The sequence below is a fragment of the Pieris brassicae genome, chromosome 4, assembly GCF_905147105.1.
Source record: "Pieris brassicae chromosome 4, ilPieBrab1.1, whole genome shotgun sequence".
Taxonomy (NCBI): Eukaryota; Metazoa; Arthropoda; class Insecta; order Lepidoptera; family Pieridae; genus Pieris; species Pieris brassicae.
In genome coordinates, this window is record NC_059668.1 from 861,856 (window position 1) to 879,731 (window position 17,876).

Genomic DNA, 17,876 nt, shown 5'->3' on the forward strand with positions numbered 1-17,876 from the left:
GCACTATCTTTAGTAAACAATTCACAATCAATATTGAACAGTTTGCTATTGTTTTATAACTTCAGGTATATTTGGAAGCTGTCATGCCTTTTAAATGTTCATTTATATTCCTTTTATTGGGAATGAGAGTGTGTGTGTGTCGTAGTAAGAATTTATTGATTATTTATTTTTACACAAAACACTACGACTCAATTCGATTTTGTCTTAGTATGTGATGCTTAAGTAAAAAAAAAAAGTATTGACTAAATGTCACCATAAACTTTTTCTAATTTCGCTTTTAATCAATCATGGCGAGTGTTATGAAGCCAAAAAACAATTGAATCACAGCACATTAGTTTGGCCGAGAGCTGTTACAAGGGATTTTATTAAAGATTGTATTCTCCACGAGTTATTTAAATAAAAAGCGTGTGGTTCATTTTTGTCCCGCGAACTTCACGCGTACGTTTGAGTCACTAGACAGCGGAGGTGAGCGCGCGGATGAAATTTGCTAGACTAATGCGCACTCTTAAGGTCCTTAACGTAAGGATATTACACAGTAGTACTTATGAGCCTATCAGTTATCAGAAATACGCAGAGCAGTACAAAAACAGCGAGTTTGAACGTTGAAATAATTTCAATATAATACACGAATCATGAAGACGACTAGAGTTATAAAGTAATTAATTTTAAACGAAGTCGCATGCCTATACTAGTGAAATTCAAATAAAGAAATAATGCAAAGATGTTATGTAAACACATAGTACTTATTTATTTACATTAATCACTATTAATATAACTATTATTTACATAATATATTTGCGTATCACATAAAATTAAATAGAATTGAAAAAGTCAATATCGTTCCGGGGAAACAGGAGATTACTATGTTACGATGTGATTTAATCCCGAATTGATAATAAGTTTTCGTACCACACAATCTCAGAACAGCTACAGAATTAAAAGAAATTGATTGGATTTCGTTAGATGACTGAGGTCGTAGGTTCGGTCCCTGGCTTTCTTTCATTGTGTGCACTTAATTCGTTTGAACTGTGAAGTAACACATCGTTAGGAAACCGGCATGCCTCAGACCCAAAAAGTCGGTGTGTGTCAGGCACAGAAGGTTGATAAAAATACTATGCGTATCACCTCGACGTCCATCTGCCAACAACTGAGGGTTTCTGAAGGCAGGTTTACACGCACCACCACTATGTGGAACCAGGTATTATTTACTGTTTCATACGAGCATTTTAAATATTTCATTTCGTTCACAAGTTCAGGTTTATATATTAAAATTAAATTAATTAAGTTATTTACATAATAACCAGCTGCCCACTGAAGTATTTCCAAACCAATTCGACTTAGGGTCTTTACAGAAAAAGGCGTACCAATTCGTAAATACCAAAAGTCCAGCAACTTGCGAGCCTTGTAAAATATATAGAATATAAGATACAGGTATCACTTATTTTTACTTTTATTCACATCATTAAATCAATCAATTTGAGTGTACATAGGCTTCTTAACATCAGGTGAGCTTGTTGCCCAGTGTTTCATTTAAAAAACCTAACCAAAGTTAACGGCACAGTATTGTTAGCAGCTAGTTCGCAAAAGTGTCTTGACCGTCACTTGTGCCGATAACAGATCAATCACCCACGTACTTAAGACCGACGCCCCCAATAACACTAATTAATTAAAATTTGTTGATTGCTTATTAGTTTTAAATTTGTTCAAAAGGTTTTTAAATTATACAAAGGTCGTGATATAATTTAACCTACGAAGGTGAGATGATGTTTAAGTTTTTGTATCTAAATAAGTTGTATTTATTGGTTTCCATTAAAGGAAAGCATTCAAACACCAGACCTTTTGAATTGTCCGTTGAGTGAACTGACAAAATATCTGCTTTATGTATTGCTGTAAGAAATAGTTTCTTTGTAAATACTTTAATCTGTTTGATGTTGTGTTCTCTTTTCTTGTGTCTGTATTATTTAGTATGTGATGTAAACAGTTACCGTATTGGAGTAATATGTAATTGGAGATTATTTTATTAAATAAATATACTTTGTGTTGAAATTATTTTATCCTGTTGATATGTTTACGAGCATCTACAATCCCTGAGGTCGTAGATATGATCCCCGACACAACCTATGGACTCATTCTATTTGCGCATATAACCTCCGCTCGTACGGTGGAGAAAAACATCGCGAGGAAACCGGGTTACCTTATACACAAAAAGTAGATGGCGTGTGTCAAGAGGCTGGTCACCCACTTGCCTATTAGATTGACAAATGAATGCTTAAACAGATACATAAATCAGATTTCTCACTGGTTTATGTTACAATAAAAGTTTAAGAATCGAAAATGCAGTTTGATTTTCTTAAAAGTAATGTTACGTTGTAGTTGTGTTACGTTACTAAAAAGCAGAACTGACTTCTTGGAATTTGATATTTCTTAACTATCTACTTAGACTTCCAAGCACGTACTAAATTTCGTATACGTTATCCACAAAATTCTCGGGAACTAAAAGTGGTGTGAATCTTTTAAAAACAGTAACGACCATTGCAGGTCAGTTAAAAAGGGGCTAAGAATCAATTGAAATCAAAAGTCGAACTAAATGAAATAGGCAATAGCGCTAATTGAACAACACTTAATATAAATTGTTTTCACAAATTATCTTTCGGCTGATTCAGACCTCTTGACTCGAGTACGCGTTGGTTGATACGTGAAAATAACCGATTGTAGAAATTCCTTTATTATTGTAAATTTACTAAAATGTTTCTAAGTTTTGTTTGCATTTATTACGCATATATGCTAAAACTACTAAGCTAGATAAAGTGAAAATCATTTATTCATTTACACTTATGAACGTAAAGAAAGAAATACATATTAAATGCTTCTAATATTACATTTACTGCCAGTTCTCAAATCAAGGGCGTAGAACGGAAAAGAAGAACTGGCAATAAACTCTCCGATACTCTTTTAAGTCGTTTGTTGTTGACATAAATAAATAAAAAAGGTTTATTCATTTTAAGTTCAATTTCATTACAATGTGTAAAATTTGGGAACCTTTTTAAGTAAAAAATATACCTGTGTCAGGGTTTCCAGCTCTTTCATAACAAACTTAATTATACATTTCTTAAAATATTTAATTTATATATAATTTAGTTACATCTTCTATTAACTTTTTTTTTTTTTTTTTGTTATTGATTTTTAACTGTTATCAACACACTGGAGTGCATAAGTGAGTGTGTGAGTGAGTGAGTGAGTGAATGAGTCAGTGAGTGAATGAATAAAGTCTGTACTATATACTAGGCCTCAATACTGACATGCTCGTATATAAATAAAAATTCTATGTAAAATTCAATTAAATCATTTCGAACCTCTAACTTCTGTATAAGCCAGTTTAACTAATTTTTAATATAAGTGTGTATTAAAGGGCACACACATCTACTCGCCTTAGATGAATCTTTTTTTATTATTTTTCTATAAGTTTGACAACTGAAAAAGTATATATTTGTAATGTTTAGACGTATTCTATTCGAATGATGCATGGTATTTAGTTTTAAAAACAACCTGGAGGCACTTCTTACATACAAAAATCGATCTTATAACGATAGCTAGTGTTGTGAATTAGGGCGGCCTGGAATCTAAACGGAGAACATATTTTAAATCATACGTTTAAAATTCAGTACCTTTGAAAGCTGGATCCGCAAGTGGTTGTAGATCTTGGATATATCTATAACTCGGTGGCGCTACAACCGTTTTTTATGTCAGATCTTTGTATCTTTTTCTTGATAGTTTGTCAATATAATAGACAAGTAGGTCCCTGTCCCGTCAACTTTTTGGGTCTAAGGCAAGCCGGTTTCTACACGATGTTTTCCTTCACCGTTCGAGTGAATGTTAAATGCGCATATACGTATAAAAAGAAAATACATTGGCCACCACAGTAGGGTAAGTAAGTAAGTAAGTACTTGGGTGTGATTCTGGATAGTAAACTGCTCTGGAACAAACACCTAGAACACAAACTGAGCAAAGCAACGATCGCCTTCTATCAATGCAAAAAGATGCTAGGCGTGAAATGGGGCTTATCGCCTAAAATAACATTATGGCTATACACTGCCATAATCAGGCCAATGCTGACCTATGGAGCCCTGGTTTGGTGGCCAAGATCTAAACTTCAAACGGCGATCACGAAACTGGGACGCTTCCAAAGGCTTGCCTTGTCTGCTGCTAGCGGTTGTATGAGAACAACTCCGACCGCAGCAATGGAGATAGCTCTGCAAATCTTACCTCTGGACCTACACATACAGCAGGAGGCAGCACTAGCGGCCATCAGGCTTATGGTATTGGACATATGGGGAAAAAACCACTACAGTTCACACACAGTGATTCTCAACAGGGCAATAGAGTACCAACCTCTTATAGCTGCGCCATGTGACAGAATCACTAATCAATTAATATTCAACAAGAAATATCTTATACAACTGAGAGAAGAGGAGCAGGATCAGTCGCCCCTGAATGAGCTACGTATACTGATGGTTCAAAAACAGGGTGTGGCTCAGGCACTGGTATTTTCTCCTTTGATCTCAACATCAACATACACCTACCTCTGGGCACACAAAGCACAATCTTCCAATGTGAATGTGTCGCTCTAACCGAAGCAGCCAGAGCCGTACAGCGGATGGGAGTCAATGACTTTTACATTAAGCTCATATCGGACAGTGCATCCGTCCATCCGTCTGATGAAAACACAAACGGCAAATTAATACTGGAGTGTCACGAAGCACTGGAGGCAATAGCTCTAACAAATAGAGTTACCTTACAGTGGATTAAGGGACACAGTGGCTCTCTCGGCAATGATGCAGCCGACGAGCTTGCGAGAAGAGGCTCTGGTATGATGCCTGCTGGCCCGCATCCGCTCCTCCCCTTGCCCTTCTCGCTAGTTCGAACCTAGATTCGCCAGAGATCCACTGTACTCCAGAATCAACCATGGTTGCGAAGTGTAGATTGCAAACAGTCCAAAATGGCTCTGCCGGCTGTGAACCCGCAACTTACTAAGCGACTTCTAAACCTGAACAGAACAATCTCAAAACAATGATAGGGACAATCACAGGCCATTGTCTCCTTAACAAACATCTTTTCGTCCTAGGCGCAACAGACAGCCCCTTGTGCAGAGGCTGTTTCAGCGCAGAGGAATCAGTCACCCACGTAGTCCTGGAATACGAGGCTGTGGCTAATCAACGTACAAAAATCCTCGGAACAATGAGGTCGCTCCGCGAAGCCTGTGAAGTGCCCGGGAGACTTCTGTGCTTCTGGAAGGAGTTGGGCTGGCTAAATTAGCCAGGGCTTCTACGGACAACGGACCGACTACGCGTCTAAGTGCGGAAATTGAGTCCACCCTACCCTACCCCTACCCCATTGGCCACCACAGCCGGGGATCGAACCTACGACCTCAGGGATGACAGTCACACGCAGAAGCCACAAGGCCAACATTGCTCTCTATTTATAAACAAATAGAAATTTCTCCGTTTAGATCAGTTGGACTTTGTCCATGTGTTGGAGCAAAGTTCGTACTAGGGTTGGCACTAATGCACATAATTTCTTTCGTAAACACATATTTTGTAAACAATATTAATATTGTTTTATTATTGTTGAGTGATTGAATATAATATAAGGGCAGAAAGAATTCTGTATTGATTTAAGAGATTAGCGATTCAAATCTTTTTCAGTAAATAAGTAAATTGTATGAAAAATGTGTTTGAATTCGAATGCATAATATTCGAGTTAATTATTGTATATTTTATAGAATATCATTTCGTAAGTACGAAAATGGGCCCAGGCTACCTATTCTTCTGAAAAGCAAACTGCTTGCCTACATCACCACACTGTCTAGCAAGACATTTTCATTCAATTAAGGCCATAAGAAGAGAAAGCCATTGTTTCCTTTGGACTAGATACTCTCGAGCCGTTTGGATTAAGTGCATCTGCGTTAATTAAAGACTTAAATTGTCACCTGGTTGGTGCTGGATAGTATAGGAGCTGGTCCTTTCCTCGATCCTCGAATAGGTATCGCAATACAGCGAGGAAATGCTGCCAGTGTTAAAGGTACACTGCCATGGGGACTAAATTCGTTAAATTTATTTTAATTTTTAATAATTATCACTGTGTAATTAAAGAATATTGTAAATACTGTATGGTAATTTTTCATAGTCCATAAAAATATGTATTTTGAAAATGACACAGTCGATTCTATTTTGTCACCTATCATCAATTAGTAAGTGGAGCTACTCAGATAGTAGATGATGTACTAGCATCATCTAGTAGGATATTTTTTTTAATGACAAACGGGTAGGAGGCTCACGTCAGGTTAAGTACTACTGCCAATGGACACTTTTAATGTCAGAGGGCTTGCAAGTGCGTTGCCAGCGTGTTAAAAATTGTTACGTTCTCTTCTTGGACCCTTAGTCGAATTGGTTCAGAAAACTTCAGTGCTTATGTCTCACATAATGGTGGTGCGCGACAATAAGTGCTTTAAGTTGTAATATTCATAAACAAATTATGTCCATAGACACTAACTTTACCAGCTAACTTACGCTTTTTGTTAATATAGAATTGATTTACAATAGGAATAAAACCTGTTCATTTATATTTTTATACAAAGGGTTAAGTACCCGAAGCAATCTTTAAAGTTAAACGATTATAAATTTCTTCTTTGCAAACCCTAACACAAAATTCCTAATAAAGGAACCAGACAAACGATGATTGCGAAGAAGAAAAGTTTTAACGCGCAACAAAAGTTATTTTCTGCTACTAAAATTCAAAAGCTTTGTGTAAATGCACCTATGTAAATATTAAAAACAAAACAACGCACCTAATTCGTTTTAAAAATTACGATACTTTAGTATACAACATATTTTAGTTCATCATTAAAAATGCTTAATTATTAATCCTTTTGTTAAATTAATTAAAATTTTGAGATTTATTAATTCCACAATTGGGCGTTTTTTAAGGCAGTATTTGCGACCTCTATGTAGAACCGTCTGCTCTCTGAAGCATTTCCGAACCAATTCGATGTCCTTCAAGAAAAGTGTATACAAATACTTAAAAGGTAACGCACTCGCGCCCTCTCGCATTGAGATTCTCCATGGGCGGTGGTATCACTTAAGATCAGGTGAGCCTCCTGCCCAGTAACCCACTGTTCTATAAAAAAATGAAAAGAAATTGTGTTCCTTGTACATATATGAACGTTATAATAGTGTCTAAAGGTGATTACACTGAAGTTAATGAATGAACAAAAATAAACAACCATCAACTAATTTTATTGCAAGGTCGCTGCGAAAAATGGTAGTAAACAGTTAGCAGATAATCGATATCCATAAATATTGCATTTTACAAATACCCTTAAATTAAATAAGTAATATATACAACTTGATACAAAGAACTCATGAACGTCATTTCAAGACAGTACTACAAAATTATTCTCCTAAGTACCTACTACACAACGACCAAAACAAATCCATCTTAAGATACACCCTTATATTCTTCCAAACAATGTAAGTATAAAATATCAGGGCTGGTATAAAGACAAGGTCACACTAATAGCGGTCTGGGTCAACACTGGACTCGTCATTATGACCACACCCTTACCTATTTATGTGTCAGGGACACGCTGTAAAGTTAATTGTGATGACACGTGTCTATGGTGTTAATCTAAAGGTACCACGTCCTTTTAATAATAGACGGAATGATGCAATTATGAGGGCATTTACTTTATAGTTATAAATAATACTAGAAAAGTTCCGGAGAATTCAGTGGACACATTTCTTTCAGATGTTGTGTGGTAATAGTCGAAGAAAAAGTTCAACTAGTAGTTGTGAGTTCAAAGGTTGCGATCCAATGTATTTTTCTTTCTATTTGCGCAATTAACGGTGGCTCGTGTCTTCAAGGCGTTGCGAGGAAATCGCCCTGTCTCGACCAAAATTTGTCGTGCAAACTTGCAAAAACAAAAAAAAAATAATACATTTCAAACATGTTTTATTAAGGTTGTAGATTGCGTTGCCTATATATTCACTGGGTTATTTAAAATTGTTTTAGTAGACTTTATCCATCAATATTCATAACAAAAAAATTGTATGGAATTTGTTTTACAATCTCCAATAGTGTTCTTACACTTTTATAACTAAAGTACTCTTTCGTCTCCTTTTGTTGTGTTTACCCTGTGTGTGTCTAGTTTTTATGAATGAGGTCCCTCATAAACTTTATTCTCAAGACAGATATGAATACAAAATGATCGTTTTCAGTGATATATAGGTAGTGTATCTAAAAATTAACATTGAATAAATATGAAATGTATCATACACCAAGATATACTTACACTATATTGTAATAAAATTAAAACAATCATTACAATTTAAATAACTATAATATAGTGCAATATTTATTAACGCTGAGAGAATATATAAATACCACGTATTTATCTCCATACTCGAAGATAGATTTTATAAATATTAAGGTTTGTTCATTGCCCATGGACACTCTTATTGCAGAGACTCGACAAAGAGTCGAATTGGTTCGAAAATACTTCAGCAGGCAGCTGAGGGGGAAAGCTTATATTCTGCTTCGTCGACTAATGATAAAACTGCTATTGGCCATTCTTGAGCATTTGAAAAGTAATTAATTTATAACATCTTTTTATATAAAGCCTTTAGCTTACGCGCTTTTAAAGTAAGTAATTGTGTAAAGCACTTATGTAATTAGTTAATATAATATATTCCTACATAATTATGTATATATAGTGTATATTTACAAGTGAGGGATGAGTTGTGTGCTGAGATGTTGCGGGCTGTTCGATTGTGAGGAGTAGCATGGATCTAATTGTAGTTCGTGTCACGTGTAAGAGCAAAAATAAAACTTTTATGCGTTAACATTTAATGTTATAACTTTTATCAAAACAATTTACATTAACATTGAAATTAAAATAAATAAATGTAAATGCAATCGTTTTTGTTTGAAGTACCGTTCACCTAGATAAGTGATTTGAAAAAACATATCATAGTTTCTAGAAGTAATTCTTTTTGCGACGGAAACTTACTAATAAGAAAATAATGGTTTGGAATAACAATGTCGCTGACAAAATTACCGCCATTGAGGTATTGACATTGAAGAACGAGGTTATCATCATATTGATACTTTGAATCCACTTTCTTTGAATAATAATGACTAATTGTTCTACATTTACATAAATAGATTATCTGTATTGTTTCCTTCTTGTTCGACCATTGGAAAAAATAATATATGTTTTTTGTATTTATTCATTTATACTTAGACTACTAGAAATAAGGGAAACTGCGGCCTTAACAAAGCTATCTCAATTTTGTGCTACTACTACTTGTAGACAAAAAAATATTTAATAAGATAAGATGAACGCAATAAGTGCATAGTGGAGACATAAAATTACTTAGACAAAACTAATGGAACAAAGCAAACCAGTTAAAATATATGTCAACAGTGGAAGGGGCTTTAATAAAAAAGGACATATGAAAAACCGTAACTTTAATGAGATTTTAGTTTCTATTTAGTTTTAGTTATGATTTTTTTAAAGCTATACATTTTTTTGTGTTTTATTTTGTGGTTGCTTAATTTGCTTATGTTCATAATTGTGTAAAAAATTTGTGACGTCTTTCTTGCATAGTTTTATGCATACACGTTGTTTTAGAACTCTTTAAATTAACAAAAAGGATAATTTGTTAGATTTATTTTTTATTATTATTACTTTTTTTTTTTTTACTTAGATTTAATTAATTCGAATAAGTTTGTGTTTATCTGGATACGCACATAAACTCATCAAGACGTTAAACCTATAAAAATTACAGATTTAATTTTTATTTATTTAACAAAATAAGCTATCACTACAAATTACTCCAATGTGGTAACTAAATTTACATCACATACAAAACTACACAGAAAAAAGCAACACAACACAAACAGTAACATATTAAAATATTAGCAAATGTCTATTTCTACAGTATATAGGGAACTAAAACTAGGCAGACCTTTTGTCAGTTCATTTAACGGACAATGAAAAACGTGTGTTAATCTATGCTGTTCATTAATTATTTCTAAACATTCATACAATATATATTTGGTTAAACAATACAAAAACTTTCTGAATTATCGCAACGTTCAGTCATAGTGAAACATTAGCTCAGTGACTATCAATACATATAATTAGTTGCCACGACACTTTGCCCAGTCCAGTCATTAGTTGCTTACCGCTTAGTAGTATCGTCGGCGCTGTGAAACTCGGTCGGACATCAATGCCGCCCAAACGACGGTTCCGAGTAAAACTTAAATAAATATAACATATTAATTGTTAAACAAATGGGATAAACTTTAAGTGTTAATACGTGTATTAAGTGACAATTAATTGTGTGATATTAGTTTTAAGTGACAAATATTTTAAAAATGGAAGAGCACGCAGGTATGTTTTCAAAACTACTGGTCATGTTTCGTCTTGATTTTGAAAATGGAACTTTGGGCTATAACCTGCCGGTCAGTTTCCATGTTGTCAGTTTTTATACAAAACAAAATGAGGAAAATTTGGTATAACATTTTAATGTGGAAAATGAATATTACAGTATATTATGCCAAATAGATACAAACAATTAACGATGCCATATTGTTAACAATTCTGTCTGCGTCGAAGGAGGGTAGTTAATATTATTAATGGTTTGTTCTTATCGCGTTTTAATTATAAAAATGTATTTACTGACATAGTAAGTAATACGATTCTTAACTAATTAAAAACAATTTTAGATCTGGTTATTTAACAAAAAAATACTGTATATAAACAAATAATGTATAGATTTTGATCTATATATATATATATATATCTATTTATTCTTATTATATTAAAATATATTTAAATAACTTTTCATTTTCATAGCAGTGTCGGTTTTTTGGTTAGAATCAACCCTAAGGTTATGTGTTTGAATCATGCGAATTTAAAATCGCACGGCGAAGGAAAAATTGATCAACAACTTGCAACAAACAGAAATTATTAAATTTCTTATTAATATTCTTAATAATATATTTGTTCCCTTTGGAGTATAGGCTCTTGGGTCGTAGGGTTCAGGTGCACAGGCGCTAATTAAAGATTTAAGTTGGCGCCTGGTAGATAAAACCGGTGACAGCAGAGCTGGTGCTTTCCTAGCTCAACGAATAAGTATCGCAATACAGCGGATTAACTTTTTAAATTTGTTTTAATTTAGTATTGTCTTTTGTTAAAATAGCTTTTACACATTAAGAAAAAAAACACTTTTTGAACGGAATTACGGAATTAGAATTATGTAAATAACTATAAGTTTTAATAATAATACATAGCCTTAACCCTTTAAAAAAATTGTTTAAATTTTCTTATTAATTTATAGTTATTGTAGGTTTAGAATATTGTAAATACTGTATATTTGTGTGTTGGAAACAAAGGTGAAACATATCAAATTGAATATATATGAATCTATTTTTATCGTACGTACGTATCAGTCATAATTGCTACGCGACGAATACAATTAATTTAATAGGATAAACAAAGCATAGAACCTTTGTAACTACATTCAACTCAATATGAAATTGATGGAGGATGCAGCGGTACCAATGCCGGGAGTACTGGAGGAATGGAGGAGGATGGAGGAGGCCTACGTCCTAATGGACCACAAAAAGGATGAATGTGTGGAAACGGATCGTAGTTAAATTAACGTTCTTCTTCAGTCTTCTGTGTCTGACACACGCCATCGACTTTTTAGGTCTGGACGGTTTCCTCACAATGTTTTCTTTTACCGTACGAGCGAGTGTTGCGCAAATAGACCGAAAGAGCATGAAGACCCATTGGTGCACAGACGAGGATCGAATCCATGACCTCAGGGATCCTGAAGCCACTAGGTCAATGCTGCTTATAAATGCAAAATAATAATGTTTAATAGAAACAGGCTATTAACACTGACAGTTTACTATCAATGAATATTGATGAATTAATATTCCCCTTGCATCATTAAACTTATCATTGTAGTGTTGCAATAACCATGGTTAAGCAAGTTTGCCGACGTCGTAACATGGATGGGTATAAAGCGCCACATATTCATGTTAAAAACGAATATAAACGTAACTTGTTTATAATTTATAAACTTTGCTTATGTATATATTTTTAAATGAATATATTTAAAATATAAATAACAAATTGCAATAGTTTGGGAGCAGTGTTGGCCTCATGGCTTCAGGGTCCTACTCTCATCCCTGAGGTCGTAGGAACGATCCCTGGGTGTGTACCAATGCATTCCCTTTATGTCTTTCAAAAAGTCGACTGCTTGTGTCAGGCACAGGAGGCCGATTAAACTGAGAAATGATCATGAGACAGATTCAGAAATCTGAAGCTTAGTTCAAAAAAGGTTGTAGCAATGTATTGTTGAATTATCTTTACAATTGCACTAACACGTTTTAATTTATTGAACCGGATCTTATGTCAGTTTTCATTCCCTCAGGAATGTGATAAACAGATGAGATGATAAATATTAAATATAAAATTGAGATAACATTCGAGAAAACTTTGTTTGAAGTCGATTAAAAATTCAATTTATAATTTACAGACTTGGTTCTAGCTAGGTAAATAACATTGGAATATAATAAAATTATGGTTCATTGTATTTGTAAACAGTTAAGTAACAAACTAAAAATAAATCAACAAACTATTATCTACTGTCATAAATATTAGAGAACATATCTGTTCCTTCCAAAGGTCGTGTGTTCGATACTCAGCTGAGGACCATTAGTTTTTCATGGCAAATATTATTGTGCCATTTTGCATTATAAAAAATCTGTGGTTTTAGTGTTTTTTTCATTATATGGGCACTTTTTAATTCGACATTAAAAAAGGGCTACTAGTTTGACATTTATATATTGAGGCTTCCAAGCATCGGTAAATTTCAAAGTTCATGCACGTACGTCCACAAATTTCTCGGAAACTAAAAGTCATATTTCCAAACCTAAATCAATTTAGTTGCTTTTGAGATTGCAACACATTTCTACCTCGGTTAAAGGATATTTGTCGTCATTTTAAATACGGATTTAAAATAAAAAATGGGAATGGATATTCCATTTTGATGCCAAGATGTTTCTGAAAATGATTGAGTGTTGGCAATAACAAATTTTATATCGAGCAGGTACCTGGCACATGCTTATCACAAAGCTCATAACAATTTGATAAGATTTTATTAATTAAAAACATTCTAATGAACCGATGACCTCGCAATCATAAGTTGACTGACTCGATGTCTTGACCTACAACGAGACATTACAAATATATGGGAATACCTAAATCATTATATCATGAAGTATCCTGTCCGCGTCTGTATGTATCATAACCTCAAGAAACTACAAAATGTTTAACAGTAGACCCGGCCTGCGTTATCGCGTTGTAGTAGCATCCTCGTAAAGCCGTTTTTTTGAACAATTCAAAAACTAACGTTAACCACGATATACGGGGATTACTGTGCTTTATAACAGTAACAGGAACGCGAATTAAATTATGGTCTAAATATTTCCCACCCATAAAGTAAAGGCTTGTTCTATAATCACCTTTCCATTGAAAGCATTACACGGTAGTAATTAGTAAATAGTAAGTAGTGAGGCTTCAAATGGATGCTAATATATTTTTCTTTAAATGATTCCATTAATTAAAATCTTAATTAATAACTCCGAGTACTGTTCTTAATGCTAGGTCGTAATTAAAGTATCGGTCAGTGGTAATCCAAAATCAATAGTCTCAGACGGTGATGTCACCGTCTCATAGGCTTTTAGATGACGTCACTACTCTCCTGTTATCCCGAGTATCTTAAGAATTTCCTTTAATTCAGTTGAACAAATAGGTATGCGTTAATAAATTCAAATAAGAATTTTAAACATTAACCAATGGAGCTACAAACTGGACCTCAGATTTCTGTATAATGTTTCATTATCATTCGTCAATCTAATAGGTAAGTAGGATATCCGCCTCTTTTGCCTGACACACGCCGTCGAGTTATTGGGTCTAAGGCAAACCGCTTGCCTCACCATGTTTTCCTCCACCGTTCAAGCGAATGTTAAATGCGCAAGTAGACAGAAAGGCCATTGATTCACAGCTGGGGCTAGCACCTACCATCAGAGGAGGCATAAGAGTCGCACGTTGAAGCAAACTCTGCTCATTTAGAAAAGAAAATTAAATTAAACACTATTGTAAACTTTCACGTTTCAACTTTGTGGAGTCGTTCTATTTCATTCTTTATTTAACCTTTTTATTTTATATATATATCCTTTCAAATATGGGTAGGAATAATATCCGATTACACACATTCACACATTGAAAAACTTTTGTATAATTAGGCCGCACTTTGTAGAACTTTAACCTCAAGTTAGTTCAGGATATTTAAGTGACAAATGTCAACACTTTTTGACTAGGCACCTAAAAAGGTACGTAAAAAGGCTGACTTGTTGCTTACATTTACGAAAAGTAGAACTATGGTTTTTAATATCAAAGAAATATTGGATATATATATATATAACTGGGAGTCTAAATATATCATCATCAAATATTATCCAAAACTTCTTCTTTTAGTTCCTCTCTATTACTGGAGGTTGGCCATCAGTCTCTTGAAGCGTGTCTTGTACTGTGCCAGATGCAGCAACTCTTCCGCAGTCCCAATACTCGTCCACTTCTTAACCTTGCGAAGCCATGATTTTTTCCTTCTACTAAGATGCTATATACCCTGGATTTTACCCATTATAATTAATTGAAGGAGGTCGTGGCGATAATGGCGCAACACGTGGCCCAGGCCTATTACCCAAGCCTAACAATATTATATACAGACAGCAGGTTTAACTGATTACGTCCTTAATTAAAAAAGGCATGTTTATTATACATTATATATATATAATTTCTAACCTAACCTAACCACAAAAAATGCCCATAATAACTATATTGAAATAAAACAAAGTCATATTTAAAAATACGATTTAAAGGTAAAATTATTTCCCATTTTTGACTCACAAAATACTTATTTAGTTACCATATTTGCAATCCGGTAACAATTAACACAAGTCAAGTTAGGAAGTATTGGCTTAAGAAAAGCAAATAAACTCGAATACAAATAATTCGCAGTGGAAGATTTACTTTAAAGTAATAAACAACTTCTACAATTACAAATCTGTAACTGTCTTTATTTTTGTCAACATTATAATCAGAAAATATGTGTATAGAAGGAATTAACTCAAAAACAATAGATGTTTTCACCATTGCAATACTCCATTATCCTTATGTAACAGATAAATCCAAAGTATAAATAAAAATAATGTTCAGCTGTGTGAACATGATAAGTATATAAATTGTATAAAATTACCTATAAATTATTATTTATTTTGTAGCTGTCATTTATATGAAACAGTTCATGTTGTGTGTTTAATATTAATGAAGAACAACACAAACAATTATATATAATTGTTTTGTCATTATGTTTAACATAAGCTACAAATTACAAAAGACCTAATCCCACAATTTATGACACGGAAAAAATATAATCATCAAAATCAATGGGGACACGGATACAACTATTTTAATGGGATTTTTTTAGTGTACACACGTTAGAAGTGAAACTTCTTTATGACTTTATTTTTCGAAAACCTTTTTTTTCTATATGCAAGTTTATAAAAATTGGTTAAATAAAGTTTAACAAAAGGCTTTTATTAGCATAAACATGAATACAAATGCTACAATTGTTTCATTTTACCTTATTACTTAGGTTATTACAGAATTTCATTAATTGTAATAGAATGATTACTATCATTGCTATTGTTATTATATATATTTGTTATTAATGGCTTATGGTAACTCAAATATGAAATATATTGTATACATGTCACAAATTTTAGTAACCGAGTAAAAATTCCACCAATTGTAGTGCCGGATATATATATCATTTATAACGTCACTATAGTGTTAGAAATAAATAAAATGAAAAACATTAGAAAAACGGTCAAGTCTAGTGGTGGGAGTAAGTCCGCTTAAAGGACATGCTATCCTTACTCCGCTGGAGAATATACTCTTCGAATCAACCGTTGTAGGGACGAGGAAAAGATGGCGCGTAACGAAAAAATGTGACGCGTAACCGAAAAATGTGACGGTAATTTTTTTTAACGCCGATAAAAAAAGATTAATTTTAATTATTAAAAATCAGTAATAAAACAATTACAGAAACCTGACTCATAATTGTAAAAAGTTTTGGTTAGAAAATCAGTAATTCAAAAATTACAGAACTTGCGACCAATCGAATATGATGACTTTTGTAAAATTAATAGGTTTTTGGAGTGGCAGCAAGTGTTGATAAAAGATAACTAGTTATATTATGTCTGTCGATAGCGGTGTATCATGACGTATTCACGCGTACATACACTTAATGTTTTAGATTACTTCCGCTAACGATTTAATGTCCATTTTTTAAATAGATCTTTCGAAATTCATCTTTTGTTTTCAATCGGCTTGTCATACTGATTTTACAACAAAACACCAGCTTAGTTATAAGCAACTTGTATACATCATTGCTAATAAAAAAAATATTCAGTCTGGGCCACAAATTGTTGTATGTTTCAGTATCATTTGTAAATCTAATATGTAAGTAGGATATACGCCTCTTTTGCCTGAGACGCCGTCAACTTTTTGGGTCACGGTTTACTTGGGAAGCTTTCCTTCAGCGTTCGAGCGACTGTTAAATGCACATATAGACAGTCCAATGTTGTTTAGCCGGGGATCGAAGATACGATCTCAGGGATCACAGTCGTTTGCTATGTAACTGTAATCTTATCGTTTGTTGCAAATATTATATGGGAGAAAATAAATAAATAATTATTATTATTGCGAGGCAAACACTGCTTCAATATTTATAGAATATATCACTGGACAATTCCTGGTCCCCTCATAAAGAAAGCAGCATAAAGCTGAATAATTAACTTTCAGCTACGGCCTTGCTAAACCACTTAAAAGCGGTTGAAATTCTTAATTCGCTCCTCCTTTAACAGGCTTCAATCTAAAGTCATTCAATTGTTCCCACAGCTGTTGACTGAAATCAGCGCCGTGTTTGATGTTGAGACAACTTATCATCACCAATCAACTCCAATGCGCTTAATCGTTCAGCTGAATAAATTTAGCGTTTACCGGTTATGACCAGTTGCTACGGGTTATATGATTCATTATTTCGTAGCCTTTGTAGCAGCGTAGTCCGTAGCAATAATGTTCTTGCTACACGAAGTTCTATTTCTCGGGTTGAATACGAATTAAAATAAAATAAAAAATGACTATCATTTAGGGTCCAAGACCCAAGTATTTCTGCTTAATAGATTTTATGTTACTTACAAGTACATAGCTATTCTTTCAGTAATATTGTTTCGCTGGAATATTGTAGCTACATAATTTAGTTAACATAAACAGAAAGAAGACAAATCCAACAACAATTTCGCCCAATAGTAATAATTATAAACAAGCATGACAGCAGACGGAAAACAAACAAACAAAGAGAAAGAGATACAAGGCTTAATAAAAGTATCATCATCAGATGTCAAGGCAGTATACGAAATTCGACTCTACATCTATCGTGCCACTACTGAACGTTCTCAAAGGCCCTATTTTGCTGCGCCTAACTACTATGTGGAACCAGCTGCCCACTGAAGTATTTCCGATCCGATTCTACTTAGGGTCCTGAATGAAAAGAGCGTACCAAATTTTAAAAGGCCGGCAACGTGCTCGCGAGCCCTCTGTCATTGACAATGTCCATGGGCGGCGACATTGAGTAATAATTTTTTTTATCAATAGGATTATCCATCATCATGAA

General features: G+C 33.8%; 1 protein-coding gene across 1 annotated transcript in view; it reads left to right on the top strand.

Annotated features, from left to right (window-relative positions):
- Positions 1–10,218: 10,218 nt before the first annotated feature.
- Positions 10,219–17,876, top strand: part of LOC123708904 (synaptic vesicle glycoprotein 2C-like) — a 31,801-nt gene continuing 24,143 nt past the window's right edge. Inside the window, exon 1 of the mRNA XM_045659912.1 lies at positions 10,219–10,453. Coding sequence (XP_045515868.1) covers positions 10,438–10,453 — 16 coding nt within the window. The 5' untranslated portion in view covers positions 10,219–10,437. The remainder of the gene's footprint in view (positions 10,454–17,876) is intronic.